The following is a 21203-nucleotide window of genomic DNA, read 5'->3' as shown; positions in this document are numbered from 1 at the left end:
TGAAGTTTCCTTCTTTGGACATGCTTTAAATTAACTAGCAAATATTTTAATATACAGAAGTACATAACATATAAAATGAAATAAAACTTGATTTTCTAAAATAAATATATGTACTTAATAAATATACTTTATAAAATATTCATAATATAAATTAAATTAACTCTTATCAAATAAAAATAAACATTAGTACTCACGAGTTGGGTAGATGTGATTATAAAATGTCATAACTATTATTTATAGAATGTCTTACTCAATTAATATAGGTATAATGAATTTTTAAATTTTGATTTATATAAAAAAGAATAAGAGCATATTAATAGACAACAAAATCAAGATTCACTTGAGCCAGTGTTACATTGGAATAATATTCATCATTCATTTAACATGCATAAAAATCTGAGGAAAATAAAAATAGAGTTTAAGTTATCAAGAATTTTCCATAAGAATATAGAGAAAAATAAATCTCATATTATGTTAGATTATTCAATATTCAAATTATGGTAGTTCCAATGCTTAATAAATGCTTATTTTAACAGAAACATAAATAATAATTATTTTTATATAGTTTATAAATTATCATGGCTACAATAAATATATTTGACTAGATAAATTATGATCATGACTTTATTGCATTAAAAAAACACCCTTAAACCATACCTTAGTTAAAAAATTGCATTTTTAAAAAAAATATTATTTTTAAAAATTATTGCTCTGCCCAACTCTGGTGATACTTTGTTAACTGATTAATTCTAGTTGACTAATCATATTGACTAATGGTGACTTCGTTTATGATAAAACACTGTTATTTTCAGTATTTACACCACCATTTCCTGTGCTACTATGTTGAACTTGTTGATGATGATTTTGTACACTTCCACCACTAGATGATACAGGTGTTAATCCTGTTCCACCGTCCATGAGCGAATCAAAATTCAAAACTACTACACCCGTAGAGCCATTTCCAGATATTTTTTTATTATTACCAAAATTACCATTATTAAGTTGCAATAGTGTAGTGGGCCGTCTTCTATGAGGCTGTTGCATAACAGAAGTAGGAATAATATTTATGGAATCCTTGTTATCAATATCGGTTTGTATTATAGAATTATCTTCATGTTTTATTATAATATCATCAACATTATTACTATCATTATCATTGATCACTATGTTTGTACTAATGTTTTGTTGTAAAGGATTTCCCTTAATTGATGATAAATGATTACTTAATACAATAGGTTTTGTTTCAGAAATTTCATTTGAATCTAATATTGTAGTGGCATGATTTACAGTAGCAACGGAATTTGATAACTGCACATTGTTCATATTTACAGCACATTTATGTTGAGCTAACATCTGTTGTAGGTCAGTTTTTTGTTGACGAAGGCCTTGGATTTCCACTTGTAACCTCAACCTCTTATCTTCTAACTGCCCAGTTTCCTAAGCAAATATATAATATGACAAAGTTAATAAAGGGTATATAATACAATATTACGACAATTTTATACAAATAGAAATATTCTAAGAATGTGAACATTTACAGAATAATTACTATTAAAATGTATTCTTGTACCAAAATAGCTATAACACATCACATACCTATATATTTTTCTTGTTTGTAAATATAGAAATTAATATATTTAAACAATTTCAAATTTAGAAGGAATTATGATTATATTTCCAACAAATCAATTTCAAAAAAAAAAAAAAAATGGAAATTGAAAATTATCTAAACCAAATCATAATTAAAAGTTTTAACATAAACCTAGAACCAATACTGCTGTTATATTTATTTAAGATAAAAATAAACAAGTGATGTCCTATTAAAAACATAATATTTTGCAGTATACCTCTAAAAGTTCATTTGTATGGTCCATCCTGCGTTTACGACAACGAGCTGCCGCCAGCTTATTACGTTCTCTTCGGACTTGTCTACGTTGTTCTTCTTCAGCTGACATCTAAAAATATTGAAAATAAATAAATAAACCTATGTACACTAAATGTAAATGAAGGTATGGAATATTTATTTAAATATTAGTTTAAAAAATACCTGGTATTATAAATAACCAAATAATATAAGCTACATAATTTTAAAAATTATATAAAGGAGATTTTAACTCACCATTTTGTTGTCTTTATTATTAGTTCGACGACCACCACCTGAACTATTCTTGAATTCATTTTTATTTCCATTTTTTGAACTTGATTTGTTATTTTTAGTATTTGATTTGCGTGTTATTTTACTAGAAGTTGTATCGCTACTGTCTGTTCCATCATCAGCTGCAGAATCATAATCATCATCACCATCTTCATCATCAGTGAACTGTCGTCTCGTTATACTTCGTGCTCTATTTTGAGGTCTTTGGGTAACTACTACTCCTTGCCAGTGTGAAGATGATGCTGAAGTAGATGAACCTTTTGCACTAAATATAGAGCTTGAACCAGAACTGGTGTTGTTGTTTAATAAGATTGTTGTACCTATGTAAAGAAAAATGTATTAGTTAACTAATAAAAGTAATATTTAAAAGTATAAATATAATATTTTTGTAGGATCATATACCTGACGATTGTTGAGCAATAGGGTTACTGGAATTGATTTGCAATACTAGTGGTGGTACAAAACCAGCCTGCCTTGATGCAGCCGTTGAAAAAGAATTATTATAATCATTACGCTGCTGTTGGTTTAAAGTGTTTTGATTTACATTTTGGTGGTTTTGTAAATTATTGAGACTAATTTGTTGATTATTTATGCTTTGAAGACTTATTGTTTGATTGCTTAGATTGTGTATATTAACACGTTCTTGTAAATCGGTACGATCAGAAGCCCCTGAAGTTGATGTGCTCATGGTAGAACACGAAGACGACACAAGGTGATGCAGGTCGGAAGCTGCAGCTGCAAAATTTTCAGATGAACCAGGTGACAAATTAGCTATGTCAGCAGCTATGGTACGAAGTGTAGTTGGTGTTAAAGTTGGTGTTGTACGTGTAGGTATACCACCACAATTGAGACCATCTAACTAGAGACAAAAATAAAATATATTTTTATTTATAAACTGTGAAATTTGAAGATTAATTTAGAGTATCAATACTTAAATTTTGTTAAAAAATTAAAATATTGATTATTTCCATGATAAAAAGTTATCGTGGAGTACCCACCGGTCACCGGTTCTGATAAGATTAAAATTGCGCATTTATATCGTACTGCAATTAAAACGATATACTTGATAATGTGTATTTTCCCCTATTATACACATCAGCCAATCAACCAGAATAAATAATTCAGATAGGCTGAAAAGTTGATGATACCTATAGAGTTTCCAGTTATCTTTTGCTTTTACAACTATTATATTTTATAATATAATATAATTAACATAATATATTAATAAAATGTATAGATTAGTTTTTTTAACTGCGTGGTATTTTGATAAAGACAAATTTCAAATTTTTTTTTTTTAATTCCTAAAAGTTTAGTATCTATATCCTCTAATTAATAGTAAAATATATACTTATCAAAATCGTTTATAATTTCCGAGAAAAATGTATTGCCTATTTACAAGGTATTAGTCACGAATCACAATAAACAAATTTACAAAAGGTATTAATTAATATAGCCAATATAGGTACCTATTATTATTATTATTTATTTATACCTATTAATATATTTTATGTTTACTATAAATTAACAAATCCTAGGGAGAGTGGGATGGAAAATGTCATTGTTAAATAATTATACTTATATGTTTTACTTTAAAAAAAAAATATACATATATACTATATCACTGTGCCCTCGAATAAATTAAACTCTATTAAGCTTTATGGGCTCACCCGCGGGACTACCGTAGCCCACTACTCCCGAATCCGGCCTCGCTAACGTACGCGTGAACCGCTTTTACAGTAATATAATAGGTACCTAACTGATTAAAATATTTAAAACACATATATTATAATATTATATAATAATATCAACCTTATGCATGTCACTAAGGAACGAAGACGTTGTGGAGGACGGTCGTTTGGTCATATCATCGTTTAACGTGGTGTAAATGCTGTAGCTGGCGTCCAACTGCATGATTTGCCAGCTACAAGTACACGCGCCAACAGGGTCCAGACAATCGCGGCAAACGGACTCGCTCAAATCGTTGTAGATATCGGACGAAGGTACCATTTGTGCGGGTTGAAGCATAATATTTTAAAAAGGGATCGGAAAAATTCGTGTTCGGTTTTATCGATTGATTTTGTATACGGTACGGTTAATAGGAATGCACGCCGTCGTATTAGGCGGGAAAATCGAAAAACTGCGCGAAATCGAACGGACGGAGACCGCGATACGATAGCACACCGGTGTAGTGTCGACGCGGAAGGCGGATGATGCTACGGCAATCGACTGTCGAGTCGAGACTTCAAGAGTACACTGAATGACTAAAAAATGTCTCGCGTAGTATATTGTTGTGGCGCAGTGGGCGACGGGTGCAAACAATACGAGATACTTAGGACGGAGTGGGAAAACCGTAAAGCGGGCTTGCGCGACGGCGGCGTTCCATGGGCGGGTGTGGAGGGCATAGTGGTAGTGGTAATGGTGAATGGAACTTTGCGTACGCTCGACGGCCACTATCCGCTACCACCACTACCCACTGTTTCAACGGTACCCGCAAAACCACTTGGTCCGCCGCCGATGACGCGCCCAGTAAATCCGGACAGCCGCCGCCGCGTGACTCACCGGCAAACGGATTTACGTCACGACGACACGATTCGCGATCGTTTGTCGTCTTGTGCCGCAGATACGCGTATTATATATATTATTATTTTAAAATACGGGTGACCGCCGCCGCCGCTAACCACGCAAGCATAGTCAGCGATAATATATTTTTTTTTCCTAGTATCCTCGGAATCGTGTATGAGTCAATGGTAGATAATGATTAGTATTATAATATGATTATTATTACCATCGCGAGTTGCGTACACATAAGCGCACGACAAACCGGTACTAATAATAATAGTAATAACGTGATCAACAATTGTATATTATTTTAAAATATGTATATAATATTATATTATAATATATATATATATATATTTTAAATTATTACACAACTCTTCATTTTACTTACTTAATATTACTACGTAACTTTATTTTTGATCAATTTTTTTTTTAAATTATACGTATGCGGAATACGTACGTATTGAATTAATTATGTGAGCTATATTATAATATCGTTAGGCTTGATTGAATATGCTGACGGATACATTATATTGACAAGTCTTAATGTCTTATAATAATATATATCAAGTTTTAACATGATTGCAGCAGTTGCTGCTATTTTAAGAGTTTTTTTTTTCAATCTGTGTACATCTGTAGACTTTCGATCCATATAAACTAAGTTAAACATAAATATAACTTAAATATAACGTACATTTCAATAATTATACTTAAAATGTTGAACCTTTAATTTAGGCTTAAGTATAAGAATCATAATATTATAATTACAAGTACAATAGTCACTATAGTTAGTTATTATAAAAATATTTTAATATTGCCTAAGTACTTGTCTGTATTTTATGTAAAATATTATAACGAACGAAAAAATACTCGAGGAAGCATAATGTGTTAACTGATTACTAGTCATTAGTTCATTATCTATAATGAATATTGTAAGTAAATCATTAGCGCAGATTAATAAGCTTAATTGAAGGGGCCGAAGCACCGGAACTGTTATTTTCATAAGCTTTATTATTTATATATGTAAATTAATTAATGAAATATTATTAGGTACCTATCATAAATATATGGGGCTAACTGTATATTTAAGAGGGCTTAGTCTCATAAGCCCTCCCGTAGCTCCACCACTTCTGAAGTATTAAATTATTGTTTAACTTTTGAAGTCTTTTAAATACTATCCCAAAATTTTTGCTAGCATTTTCAATATTTAGCCTCATTTCACAATATATACGTTTAGTTATAGAGCTTCTCTATGAGGTTTCCAATATCAGTATGAGTATGGTGGAAAAAAACGTGAAATAACTTCAAATATCTATAAATTGTATACAACAAAAATAACTAAAATGTTAGTAACTAAAACCATGTGTTCGGTATGTCTAATAAATGCTATAAATATTTAGTAAATATTTCAAGTCTATATTATACAGTTAAATTTTAATCATTTTTTAAATACAACAATAAACCAAAATTAATTTTTTTAGTTTTTTTTGTAAATTCGTGTAAATATAATACCTACATTTGTTTTGATATTTAATACAATGTTCATCGCAAGTAATTTTTAGTGAAACCTAAATATCAAAAAAACTATAAATTTACTATTTTTTTTATAAATACCTATTTGAAATTTAGTTTTTTAAGACAATTGTTAAAAATATCCAGAATATAATTGTTGCAATTTAAAAATATTATTAATGGAAACTTGGTACTTTTTCGTACATTATTATATTTTTCTATACACAGTGATATTTTCAAAATATTTAGATTAATTATAAGTTATTGCCTATTTATACCACAGACTATATTCACACCATTCCGTATTAAGCCGGTATTAAATAAAAAGTTTATAACAATAATACCTATATATAAATTAATTATACTATTTTAATAATCAATAATATTATAATAAATACAATATTTTCGGCAATACTTAATAGTTAATTCTTAGCAACTTCCCCGGTTTTTTTTTTCGTTAGTTTCGAAAGTAGGTGCTGAGAATTATTTACTTTTAATCTCAAAATAAACCAACTAGATCCAATCTTAAACTTGATATCACTCTCGAAGTTAAAGTTTGAAGAAATTTTACTGTTCCTAAACGCTTCTAAAAAAATATTGTATTTTTGATATCTTTTAATTGGTAATTGATTAACTAATGAAGAACCTTGTATTAAATTTAATTTCCAACATATTTGACCAAAAAAGCTTTTTATCGACATTCATGAAAAAAAAAATCGAAAATGTCAAAAATCTTCAAGTAGCTCAAAAAAATAGAGATATATTTATAATTAATTCATCATGTTTAGAAAATCTGAGTTACAACAAAAATAACAAAATCGTCAAAAACTGGTATTTCGTAAAAAATCTCGTTGATCCTTAATAGCTTAATTGTTTGTTATTTTATCTTTAAAAGCACTAGATACTTTTATTTTCTACCCCCTACCCCTCCCCCAGATGAAATAAGTACCTAATTAATTATTTTTTTTAATTTAAAAATAAAATGTGTAGGTACGAAGTTAAAATAACAATTAAAATTTAAATATATAATTCAATTATAGAAATATCTATTCCCAGTTTCATCTTTATAAAATTTAAGTAAAAACTACTAGTTTTAATACTTAAATGCACCAATTGTTTCGTGAGTAGAGTTGTTCCCGATATTTTTGATACACATTTCTAATGCAAATATAATATAAATGATAGGTATCTATTTGTTATACCCATGTACAGTGTCGTCTGTTATCAGCTCAAAATGGTTTAAAAATATATTTAATGTATAATATATTATAATATATTAAAATGTTATTAATTAGAGGTACCTAGCTATACTACCTATGTACTTATATATAACAATTTTATACTGGTTGATTATTATTTACTGTAAAACATTATCGACAGTTTATCATAATTTATAACCAATGATAAAGTTATTTCATCGGTGCAAATACTAATTTACTGAATACATATACGTTTATATTAAAACAATGTCATGAACTCGTGACTTCATAGTTAAAAAAAAAGATATACCTATTAAAAGTAATATACATAAACACAATACCTACATTAACTTGTAAAAGAAATATTCAAATATTTTTTTTTAATACATGCGAAGAAATATATAATAGGTACGAAAATAGTTATAAACATATAATAATTAATATAATTATTTTAGTCTTCTCGGGCTCAACTAATAGGTAGGTTGTAAAAATATTTTAAGAGAACTCAACAGGCCCTGATTTACGCATGTGCATACGGTGAACGATTGCGCAGTGTTTTACTGTCATCGTCGAGTTTCGATAAAAAACTTACGGTGAGAAGACCGTTGCCACCGAAGTTATTATTAGATTTAGAATATTTGAAATTATATTCCATTATATAAACAACACATTTTTTTTTGTAGATATTACTGGTAACTGATTACAAATTAGTAAAATTTGTAGGAAATTTGTTCAAACACAAATATGAGGGTCGAAAATCGACAAACATTTATAGATCTGTATGATCCGACATAATATGCCTACTTGGCTATCGGGTAGGCCGAAAAAAAGCCCACGCAAGTGCCATACAATTATTGTACTATGTAATCAATTAAATAGAGAATTATATTTATGATATTATGTTCTACTTGGTTTGACTAGAAAGATGAACAGTTTAGTTTTCATAATACATTTTTACCTTGTAATTATATTTTCAAATCTATATTTATTACATTTTCACCAATATATATATATATATTTAAATTATTTAAGTGGATTATTTAAAACTGATAAAGTGAGATTTTAAAACTGTATTTTTTGGGGGCGTTTTATGGCACGTGCATGCTGGTGCGTAACGCATACTACGCTCGCTGTTGAAAGATTTAAAATAGACTTCATAATAAATTCAAATGGATTTTCAAAATTATTATCGGAGTAAAACTCAAGTCCGTACGTTAAAACTTAAAACGCGTATAGGTGTATTTTTCGGTAAGCTGTCACTTTGTACGGTCGGTAAAAATGTTAATTTCAGAACGCGGACCCTTTGTACATTGGTGCAAATAGGGAAGGGCTTGGGGGACTTAGTCCCCCCAGTTAAAAATCTAGTAATTAGTACTAATTTTTATATTCTGTGGTACTAAGCAATATGGCCTATGGGGAGGGGGGCTTGAGTCCCCCCAAAAAATTTAGTCAATTTGCGCCTATGCCTTTGTACCATTATATATATATATAAATATAAGTATTAAAGTATATAATATGTTACCGTCAATGATTTAATTTAGGTAATAACGCAAATGGCTAGCCAATATCATTATTACAATAATATCTAACATTAGGTGCGTAGACGATATCGTCAAACTCCAGTGATGACGGAAGGTTTTCTGGGCCTCCTGGGCAAATTAAATTTTCTGAGTCCTAACTTAAGGCCTTTAACTTTAAATGTAGGGCCTTCTCACTATGCATAGCCCTTGCGGAGCCACTGTCAGTCCCAATGCACAGGTAGTACTTAAGCATTAACAGACATTATTAGCAATGTTGTAAAAATCAAATATTTTGTTAATACATTTACAACTATGATTAGCCGACTAAGAAATTATTTGATTACTTTAATGTCTACAACTGGTAGAAAATGTTGATAATTTTGTTTAACATAATATTTCAATTGGGTTATTATACTAATTTAATCGGAAATATCGTTATTGACTAGTAATTAACGTTAATTGATAATTCCTCAATTCATATCTTTGATAATGTTATAAAGTTCAATGTGACATTATTTTTACAATTGTAATGTATTATAAAAAGTAGATTAAAAATGCATTTTAATGATAAACGAAAAAGATAAAAATTAATAATTATTATTTGACTAATTTCGATATCACGCTTGGGAAATATATTATATTTATATTATATTGATTAGTTTATTATCGATAAGTAATAAGTAAATTGTATGATATAATTTAAGTCATGATTACTCTGCACATAAAAATTAGTGTAATTTGTAATTACATGAACTATAGTTTCAGAAATTCCCTGTAGATATACTATATAGGCATAATGCAAAAGATAAATGCTATATTGCTTTCAAAAATTAAAAATAACTCAACACTAATCTGATAAGTTTGACAAGTTAATTTGGCAAGAAATTGGGGGAATATGAAAATCATATAAAAATACTTAAATACACTATTGATCATTATGCTGACTATGCTTTACTGAATTGTATTCTTGTGTCCCGCGTCTTGTAAAGTTTTCTTTTAAAGTTCTGAATTTAATATAATATTGTAAAATATGAAAATTATTAACCTACCTGCTAACATTATAGAACAGTATTGATAATACTACAGCTGATATAAAAATTATTATTATATTCATATTTCATATTTTTATTAATTTAGATTAATTTTTATTTTATATCCGGAGCATTTTAACAATTTTACCAGCATTTAAACTTCATAACATCATAGATTATAATATTGATAACAGAGCAAATAGATAAATGGATTTATATTATATTCTGTGATTATACCATTAATTATACATTTATACTACTACTAAAACTATATTTATTTATTACTTATATTATATATTAATTATAAATCTATTATATTGATTATATTATCATTTTGATTTTTTTTGCGTGGTTTTTTTCGGTGAACTCGAATTAACGCCTACCATAATAATTAGTACATATAAGGTATACGAACATTTCAGGAATTCACGAATTGGTTGAAATAACTAAAGATAAAATTTATATTAACTAAATAAACGAGATGATTTCCATCGGGAGCAACACTTATGATTTATCACTAGGGCACGAATTTATATGCAATAAAAAATTCAAAATATGTAAGTATTAATTATGTTAATTTTAACAAAATATGTGTTAAAAATCATCAAATACTAAACAAAAAACTTGTTGTATTCTACTCATTTTTAAATGTTTAACCATACAAAAAAAACAAATGAACCAACAATAACAACTTTATTCACTAGAGTACACTAACTAGATCAGCGTTTCTTAAACTGTAGAGGTCACGTCACTTCAGGGTTCCGCGAAACTTAAGTGCTTTTTTCAATGAAGGTTTTAATGCTTTATATTTGTAAAGTCCTGTTAGTTAAAATATTTTATGAACTAAATACAGTATAGACATATTTTTTAATGCAAATAATCCTAACATAAATTTATGCATTAAAACTAATGAAACAAAGTAGGGGTCAGCTCTAATTGTCGAGCTGTAATAATTTATTGTTAAAAGCTTAAAAGAAAAAACTAAAAAGTTAAAATAAAATTAGGGGTTCCAGGTTGAAAGTGGACATAAAAAAGGATTCCACGGATAAAAAAGTTTAAGAAACGCTGCACCAAATCTAGTGATATGGTTATAAAAAATCGTCACCTATTTTATCTTATTTATTACTAAATTATCATTATTATTGTCAATATGTTGGTGAATAGTTAAATATAAATAAAAAAACTGGACAAGCACGAAGGGTTTCGTACCATTATCTATAATATATTCAACAACAGAAATACATCATCTATGAAAATTTCAAGTGTCAACTTTCAAGGTTTTACCGTACGGAACCCTAAATAGGTGGGTAAGTGGGTGTCATTCTGCTGTACAGTAGGTTACAAGTGGATCACTTTAATGGATAGTGTTAAATTTGAACTCAATGATATAATATCATTGTATATGACAAAACGATTCTGAGCGGAGACGGGCAGGAAGCCTATGATATATAACTAAGAATATTTGATAATATTATTGTGAATAAAGTAATTTATTTACCTATTGTATTAAATTTTCAATTCTTAGCTATAAAAGTTGAACATTTGATAAATTTTAAACAACAAAATCATTTTAATTTAAAATTTGATAAATCTTATCAAAATTCGAACTTTTAAGTTCAATTCTAATAATATTTGTCAAATTAAAAATTATTTTGTTTAAAAACGTATAATATGTTCAATTTTTATAGTTCTTACTGAAACTCAAAAATCTTTGAAATGTTGACGTCATTGGACATTTAAACAAAGAATAAAGATTTAAGTTAGGTATTTTGTTATCAATCAAAAATATTATTTGTGGGACTTTACGTATAATATTATTAAATTTATACACAAGGGAATCTATATTTATATCAATTTTAAACTATTGCCTATATACCACGAACCTATTCACACCATTCCACTGTAGGTCGGTAATGAATAAAAAGTTTATAACTATTATATATATATATATAATATAAAATATATAGGTAAATACTATAGAAAAATATAATATAATAAATGCAATGTTTTCGGAAAAAAATATTTTAACCTACCTACCTACTTACAATATTACTAATGATAGGAAAATAAATTACTATGATAGCAATATAAATATATACTTATAAGTTATAGTAATAAGAGCCGACCGTTTTCACTATGAATCGATTTTCGTAAATGCAATGATTTATCATTGAGTTCAAATTTAACACATCCATTGCAGTGACCTGTAAACCTTGTGACCTTTTACTCAATAGTCAATGCGGCACACTCAACACCTACTGTTCGGCAGAGCGGTTACCAACTTGCACTCTTTTTTATTAGTAATTTTATGATTAAAAAAACGATAAAAAAATATTTGTTGTAATTTAATTTATTAAGTTCATTGGTAAAGTCGTAAATATTTGTTGATTAGGATTTAGAAAGACGTTCCTTTTATTTATTTAAAATGCTTATTTAAGACTTAAACAATAAAATATATTGCGTATTTGCATTTATTATAATGAGCAATGCAATAAAAGTTGACTTAATTTTAGTTTGGACTACTGAGCTTAATTTCAGGAAAAAATTAATTAACTTACTACGAACTTACTAGTTACTACTACAAACAGTTTTTCTACAAAAACAAAACAATAAACCGAATACCGAAAAATGGTATAATTCATTTTTAAAGAGCCTTACACAAAAATCTACTTTATAAATCCGATGTAACAGTTATTTCAGACTAGAGTGGTCAGTTACACACGTAGAGAAAGTTTTTGTTATACCCATTAGCTAGTGGCGCTGGTGACAGGTATGTGGTGACGGGAAATACCAATATGACGAATTCATTATTGACGTCATGGGACTTCTCTCCTACCATTATCAGTATTTCGTAAATGTAAAAATTCATCAATAATATTACTATATTAATACTACATGGTCAAAACTCAGTGTTCTGTTTTTCAAACAATATTTTAATTTGTAATTGACAAACAAAAAAAATATTTAGCCGCATGATTTGAAATTTAACTATTTATGAATAAAAAATAGTACGCATTATTTTATCATTAAAATTTATTCTTTAAGAGGATGTCGGAGCATTTATTATTTCTCCCTGGCCCACATACACCTTAGACAAAACCCATACCTACACACAAAACATATGTATTTTTTTAGTTTTTCAGCAATTTAGAACAAAATCAACTTCAACAAAAATTATAGAAAAAAATGCTTTTGATGGATTGAAATGGATTTATCAGTTATCTAAATATTTTCTTGAACAATTTATTAGGTATTCATTTAAAATTACAAATTATTTTTATTTTTTTAATCATATTTAAAACAAATTAATAAATAAAATACAAAACTACTAGGTAATTCAAATCCTTAAAAATATTGTCTTCTATAATTTTTGTAATAGGTGATTTTACTTTAAGAGTAATCAAACCATGAAAAACCATTTCACCTTTAGTCTGTGTTGTGCATCAGAGAAAACAAAATTATGTTCTGGCCACTGACATTCACTTAGTACCTATTATAGTATGATTTATGATTGTAATCATTAACATGACTGAATTTAGCAAATGTTTCTGCCCACAAAATGTTGTTAACACTAAAATAATATCTAAAAAATATTGTTACATAAATTATTTTTAACTACATTTTTAATTAAAATATTAAATAACACTCAAATTTAAATATATATCAATAACATGTGGAAGCACAGATTGCAGACACATATAAATTCATAGTCGTATGATTAATATTTAAAATAATTAGTTCTAATATCAAGAAGACCATAAGGTTTATTTCACAAAAATAGCAAGATAGGTAGGTACAACTAAGAAATTAATATCAATGGAATTTTAGACTAATTTATTATTTAATAATTATCTTTAAAACTCAAACATATTGGACAGCTGAATACAATTTTTTTTGATTATGACATGTAACAATTTAAATAAACCTTTGAAATTAAGCGGCTTAGCGATTTAACTACACCAATTCATATGCTTAGTTTGAAAATTATATTTTATAACCGTTCTTTACTTATAAAATATAATATATAGGTACCTAACATGTTATAGATAGTTTTAAAAACTTTTATTGTGAAGAATATATTGTGTACAAATTCTACTTAAACAAATACATATTAAATAAGTAGGTACATATTATTATAAATAATATATTGAGAGTATGTCGACCATTTAATTTAGAGATATTCTCCTTATTATATTTAATTAATTAGGTCAAAAATATAAAAAATGTAAATAATACAATAAATAAGCTTTAATTTAATATTTAAAAGAATATTGAATGTATATAGGTATAATGTATATAGGTATCTAGTTTACATCACCTTAGTGGCTAGTTAGTAATTATGATGGATTTAAGTAATTTAATGAGCAACAAGGTCAAGGTGATATAATGTAACATCATAACATCATGTTTGATTGAACTTAAAAGGTTTCACTACCACCCCACAAAGAACAAAAAAAGCAAACAAATTGTTCTGGGATAATATGTGCACAATATATTTGAAAAGTCAAGTCATAATATAATATAATATAATATTATGTTCTATTTTTATTTAATAAAAATAATGTACTTCCAAATAATACAAAGCATCAGTTGCGTACATACGTTGAGGGGGGGGGGGGGTATTTTTTTTTACTATATTATGTATAAATGTATAAAAATTATTTTTTTTTTATTTTTAAATGAAATATACAATCTGGTACCCTGGGGGCACAATAAGAATATAAGTTAAAATATTACATTAACATGGTTGGGATTGATGAAAGAAGCCACCCAGTAGTGACACTTCCTATTGACTTGACTAACTATTTTTTAACCGTTCATTTTTTTTATTTTTTATCCTTTTTTCCTAATTTTTTGGTTGTTTAGGAGATCTCTGCACCATTTTCTTTTAGTCGTTGATGAGGATTACCAGGAATTTCGTTTGATGCTAATTCAAGGATTAAAGGATTTATGTGGGTTATGAGACGATCATGAAAATGCTTATAGAAGTATTTTGCTTCTTTTTGGACGATTTTATGATTGAGATCGGTGTGGAGGGTATGATTTGTTATGTACGGGGAGAGTTAGTAATTTTTCGTAAAGTAATATTTTGAAACATTTGGATTTTTTTAAGATTTGAGATTTTGGCATTGCCCCATAGTTGGGTAAAAATTAATTAAATTCAAAAAAAAAAAAAAAAATTTTGATATATAATGTACATATACCTACAAATAATTCTTTTATATAACTCCTTCCATTGAAAATATCTGTGTAAACAATCAACATTTGTAAAAGTACTAAACACAAATATATACATAATGATTAAGAAGAAACAAAAAAATAAAGATTGATTAAATTTTCTTTATATATTTAATTCAGTAGTGTTGCGTGGATTTCAGCTTAGCGTATGCGTTTAAATGGTAAGTTGGTAAAATTGTGGGGGGCTACGCGTTCTATGTTTTGTTAGTAATATTATCGATAAGAACTATAATTAACTGTCGCTAAAAGTCTGTACCCGTATGCAATCGCCTATGTGCATACTGCGTACATAATAAACATGGTAGGTTAGCCACTAGATATTAGGACTATAGTGTGTCGCGGCCGTGGTGTTGCGGAAGAAAATCCATAAAATATTTTATTACAAAGTACTAAATTAGTACAATAAAATTTAAAACATTTTTATAAAAATATAGCATTATAAATATATAAAAAAAAATTATTTTTTCAATTTAACGTATACGCTATGCTACTGATTTAATTGGGTTGAATACTACAGTTATGAATAAAGATGAATATGTATTTAATAAAATAAATTTTACTTACTGAACTAATTAATATTTAATATTTTAAAATGTAATCAAATAAGAGTTGAGAAAACTAAAATGAAAATGTTAAATAAATTCAATTTTTAAATTTTTGAAACATAATATTTTGTCCTGCGTGGAAACTTATAATTTATTGTTTAAATGTTTAATTAAGAATTTTGTATTAAATATAACTTAAATTTAAAAATTTGTTTTTTTAATCCATACAACAAACAGCTTATAGATACATTTATAACTATACAGGTATCCGTAAAAATTAATTAAGTGATTTGTACTTTGCACAATGTAAGTATGTAACCTATCAATACGAGTAATTAAATAGCATTTATTGAAAAGTATATTCAGAAAGACAAGTATTTTAGAACATATCACATGTTGGGTTTGGAATGTTCACAAATGTAATACTTGACAAAATAATTGTTTCGCATCTGACATTCTAAGAATTTGTGTTTTCATTTTTACATATTTACTTTATAAATATTTAATATTGTTTAATCAATCATAATCATAAATATGGAGAGTAGGTATAACTTTGAATAAAGGTGACAACATTTTATGTTATAATGGTTAAGTTTACAAGGTTAATCATATCTATATATTGAATTTATAAAATATTATATTCAGGGGCGCTACTTGAGGTGTTGCAGAGTATACTTTGTATGCCTAAGATTTATCAAGATTGCATTTTGGCCTGTCTATAATTTTATAATCATACATTTTTTTTTTATTGGTCTTAATAGTATCAGAAACTATGGCTATGATTTGATATTATTATTAATGCATTGTTTAAATTATATATAAAAATGTTTGGTTTAAATTAAATATTTTATATGACTGCAGATTTCAGGATTTTTTTTATGTCTATAAATAATTTAAGTACTAACTTAGTACTATTAGGTATACCATATTCATTATAATATATTAGATTATTAGATGAAAAATATAAAGAATCTAATTTAATTCAAACATTTTTTGTATTAATTCTATAGGTAATTCAATATAATTTATATTGGCCTGCTGTAAATTTGTTGGCCCCTGCCTAGTTGTTAGCATACATTTTAAAAAGTTAAAATTATGCCACTGATAATATTATACTATTATAGTAAAGTAAGAAAATGTCACCATATTTAACTGATTTGTATAACTTTTCTAAAAGTATAATAAAAAATGTTCAGCTCACCACAAATACGAGTGCTTCAGCACTTCAGTCACATTTCATCGGTAGCTCTGTATATTACTACTCACCACAATGTAATTAATAAAGTTAAATATTAATCTACCTAAACCTATTTACAGGTTATGTAAATATACATCTCGATATACATTAAATTGTAAGTTAGATCTAGTTAACATCAAAATCTTATTGTGTTCCCCATTTAATATTTATCAATTACTGATGTACTGTATCAGAAATAAACAACGGTCATGTAACATTATATCATTGCTTTTCTCTTTTAAATTAAAAGCACAATAGAATATTTTAGGACATTACTCACGGCCAAGATGGTGGTAGCCACTGATGTAACGGCTGAACTATTGCTTGATACCATTGTAGGAATAGCAATTGCAGGTGGTGGAGGAGGTAGAACAATTGGACCAGATGATGAGATATTTTGATGTAACAAATTTGAAGAATTTTGTTGTTGTCGATTTGAAAACATTGTTAATGGCCTTGTACGTTTAGCTAAAATAAAACAACGAACTGTAAAAAAAAAAAAATCTTTGTAAAATTATTTTGTATAATAGTAGGTAGACTTAATTTATTTTAATAAATCAAATTAGAATAATTTTTAGAACCATTTTTTTTTTCAATAGTTTAACTTAATGATAGAAAGAATATGAGAGTATGAGTCTGTCGTCAACCTCATACCTGGCAGATTATTGAAGTTAGTTTTCAATTGATAACAGCCGACGATCGTGTTATCACGATAACATTTTAATGTTTATAGAATATTATGTTTAAATTGTTTATATAATATAATCAATTCAAAAAATATAGAACCAGTTAAGGCTTAGAAATTGGGTTACTCTACTATAGTACTATACCATTATAGTATCATGTGCCGTGACGCAGTGTTAGTATTCAATATAAATAAGCTACGATATAAAAATATAGACACAAATATTTAATCAGAAATTAAGTTCAAACACTTGCGCATGAACGGATAAGACATTTGAGTCATTTGTCAAAATAATAAGATAAGTAGGTATTTAAATCTATTTAAACTAAGTTACGACTTTTGTCAACAAATCGAAAAAAAAATTGCACTAAGTGTTGACTTACGGACGTACTCAGGTGCCCAGAGAATATTTGATGCTGCGTTGTGGAGGTTCCGGGCACTCGAACGAGTCGGTAGTCAAGAAATTTTGAAGTTCGTGAAAAAATTAGAAAAAAAAAAATTAGAACCAAAAAGAAAACGCGATAATAGTATTGCGCGGACGAGATGTTTTCCTGATGACTCATCGCCGGCACTCTGTAGTGGGGCAACGATTTTTGGGTGGCAGCTGTTCAGAACGGTGTTAGGAAAAGTGGGGTTAGAGCGGTACGGCAACGAGTATTGTTATTGTAGTAGTAGTAATAATAATAACTATTAATGTATAGTAGTAGTAGTAGTAGTAGTAGTAGTAGTAGTAGTAGTAGTAGTAGTAGTAGTAGTAGTAGTACTAGTAGTAGTAGTACTAGTAGTAGTAGTAGTAGTACTAGTAGTATTGATGGTTAGTGGTTGTGATATGCGTCATGGCCAGCGCAATACGTCGGAGTGTATAGTAACGATAAAATAACGACGGAGGGGACGTGCGAATCTAGAGAATAGAGTCGATGCATTATATTATTCGCGTTTATTATATCATGTAGCTGAGTATCTCTACTCTATAAGAAAAATAAAATTGGCAACCACTTAACGAGTTTGAGTCGGCAAGTGGTCGACAATCAAAATATCGAACAATTAAAACGTATACACGTGATAATATGTCAATACTCAATATGTAATATGTATTACTTTAATTTTAATTGTATTTATTTAGTACTTACATAGGTACTTACTACATTCAGTAGGTAATCTATGGGTTAGGTTTATACGCCTATATTATGACTATTTTTATTTGTGGCAATTTATTATGTACCTGTAAGCTATAACGCCTATTAACCACAGTATTAAGAATAATTATTTATACTGTGCTATAAGTTTTAACCATTGAGTATATAAATACAATATTTACTCAATGTTATAACCTATGATACGGAAGGATACCTAGATAATACAATATACATGATATTATCGTATATTCCGATATATCATAGTCCGTGATTCCGATATTTGAATCGTAACACGTCTGTAATATTACAATAATCCGTTGCTAAAAATTATAATTGTTTTATTATCAAGATTATATGATTTATCTACATTCCCGTTTTCGAAACGTTCACCTATATAATAATTAATAACTACATAGCGATATCTTTCATTAAAATGTATAGATATTTGCGATTTGCCTATTTACTACTAACTTTAATACCTGATAATGGCTAGTCGCCTCCTTCCAACAAGTCATCAAGTTTTTTTTTTATGTTTCTTATTGCAATTGCCAAATTTACTTATTGTATTTCATTTTACAGATTGTAAATTCTTATTTATTTATTTTATTATTAATAATAATAAACACATTTATTTTAGATTCTGAGCGGAGCAATAAAAATATTAATTTTACAATGATGTTTTTTTATTTTTTTGTGTTTGTTAACTCAATAAGTTGTTGAAATAATGCTTCGATTTTTAACTTCAGTATCTTTTGTGGTGAAGAACTGGGAAAGTGAATATAGTTGGTACTTTTAAGAGGTCAACATTAAAAATCCTCGCAGTTTTTTTCGAATGCGCCAAGAAAAAAATGTTATGGTATATTAATACCTTAAGCTATAATATAAACTTATTAGAAGCCTTGCATTACATTTTCAAGCTTTGTAACCCCGCAAAAAATGTTTTATCGTAATTTATACAAAAATACTGAAATTTAAAATGTCTATACATTTATATAGTTCAATATACGCAAAATATTTGAAAAATTGTTCTACGAGTATGAAACATATAGTATAAACATTTGGTGAAATGTCAATTATTTATGGATTGTCGTTTTTGAATTACAACAAAATTATAAAATCGTTAATTTTCGGGTGATATGAGGGTGCGTATGATTGTATGAAGTTGAAAAATATATGCACTATGCTATATGTATTAATCGTATAATACATATATCTGGAAATATATGTTGTTGAAAACGTATTACCTTTTCAAATGTTGTATAAAAAATAATAAGTTTGAAAATGTTTTTTTATCAATAAGAATATGTGGTAATAGAAAAAAATAAATACATGATTACTTGATGAGAGGAGTCACCCGGTGGTAACACTACCCTTACTTGATGATTTTTTTTTTTTAATGTATATTGTTATATTTTAGAATGTAAATTACTCATTGAGAAGATTTCGACACCATTTCCTTCTGAGCCTCCTGAGGGGGTTCCCAGGAATTGTGAAAGCGGCAAGGTTTGAAATGAAGGGTTTAAGGATATTGTATTGAGCATTTTTAAATTAATCAAAATGTTTTGAAAATGTCATGGTGTGTATAAAATATAACAATTTACGTTTAAGTTTCAATTCCTCATGAAAAATATTTTTGAATTGCAGCAAATAATTCACATCATTATTCTTCGTTGAAGCGTCTAATTTCGTCAAAATTTGAACTTCGAATGACAAAAAAAAATGTATATCAGTATTAACTAGTTACATTTGTTGAATGTTGAATATAAAATTAAAATATATATGTACATAAGTACATTATAATATTCAATTTCAAGTCTAAACTTTACAAATTGAACATTTATATATTCCTAACTAGACAATTATTTTTCAAATCATTTTCACAAACTTCATCAAAATTTAAAAAAAAATTGTGACAAACTACTAGGTATTTATTTTTGATATTTTTAAATTGGCAAATTAACAACTTATTTATGAAGAAGAAATTTGTTAAAGTTTGAAATTCAAATGCTTATAAAACAATTATCCTTATATGTATCTTTAATAATTTTAAATTGCTATAATAGCTACCTACTTAGGAGAAACCTTTTATTACATTTTAAAACTTTTTGGTCCATTGAACAAAAACTACAAATAATTGAAAATTTCAAATGTTTATTAGTAGCTATAGAAAAGTCAAAATATTTTAAAATATTTTTTATGCAAGTTCAAAAAAAGCTAATATTTGGTGAAAATTTCAAGAATCTACGGTTATTTGTTTTAAATTACACCAATCAAATTGATTTCTTTAAAAAGCTCCACTCAGAATATAAAATATTGATTGATATAATAGGTACTATAGGTTATCCTATATAATGTAAGTTATTAATACTACAATAGTTAATTTTTA

General features: G+C 27.4%; 1 protein-coding gene across 4 annotated transcripts; it reads right to left on the bottom strand.

Annotated features, from left to right (window-relative positions):
* On the bottom strand, positions 1-18344 carry LOC132934795 (transcription factor kayak). 4 transcript variants are annotated; one of them, XM_061001154.1, is made up of 6 exons: positions 18073-18344; positions 17277-17482; positions 2558-3014; positions 2120-2475; positions 1848-1955; positions 3-1437 (listed from the first exon to the last, which is right to left on the bottom strand). In XM_061001154.1, the coding sequence occupies exons 1-6, from the start codon at positions 18242-18244 to the stop codon at positions 787-789; spliced, it is 1950 nt and encodes a 649-aa protein (XP_060857137.1). In that variant the 5' UTR covers positions 18245-18344; the 3' UTR covers positions 3-786. The 4 variants fall into 4 exon arrangements, with proteins under 4 accessions (XP_060857138.1, XP_060857137.1, XP_060857139.1 ...); XM_061001156.1 differs by having other exon boundaries at positions 18065-18343; XM_061001157.1 differs by lacking the exon at positions 18073-18344 and adding an exon at positions 17651-17798.
* Between the last annotated feature and the right edge of the window lie 2859 nt (positions 18345-21203).

Source organism: Metopolophium dirhodum, chromosome 1, assembly GCF_019925205.1.
Source record: "Metopolophium dirhodum isolate CAU chromosome 1, ASM1992520v1, whole genome shotgun sequence".
Taxonomy (NCBI): Eukaryota; Metazoa; Arthropoda; class Insecta; order Hemiptera; family Aphididae; genus Metopolophium; species Metopolophium dirhodum.
The sequence above is the reverse complement of the archived record's forward strand: the minus strand, read 5'-3'. Positions and strand labels throughout refer to the sequence as shown.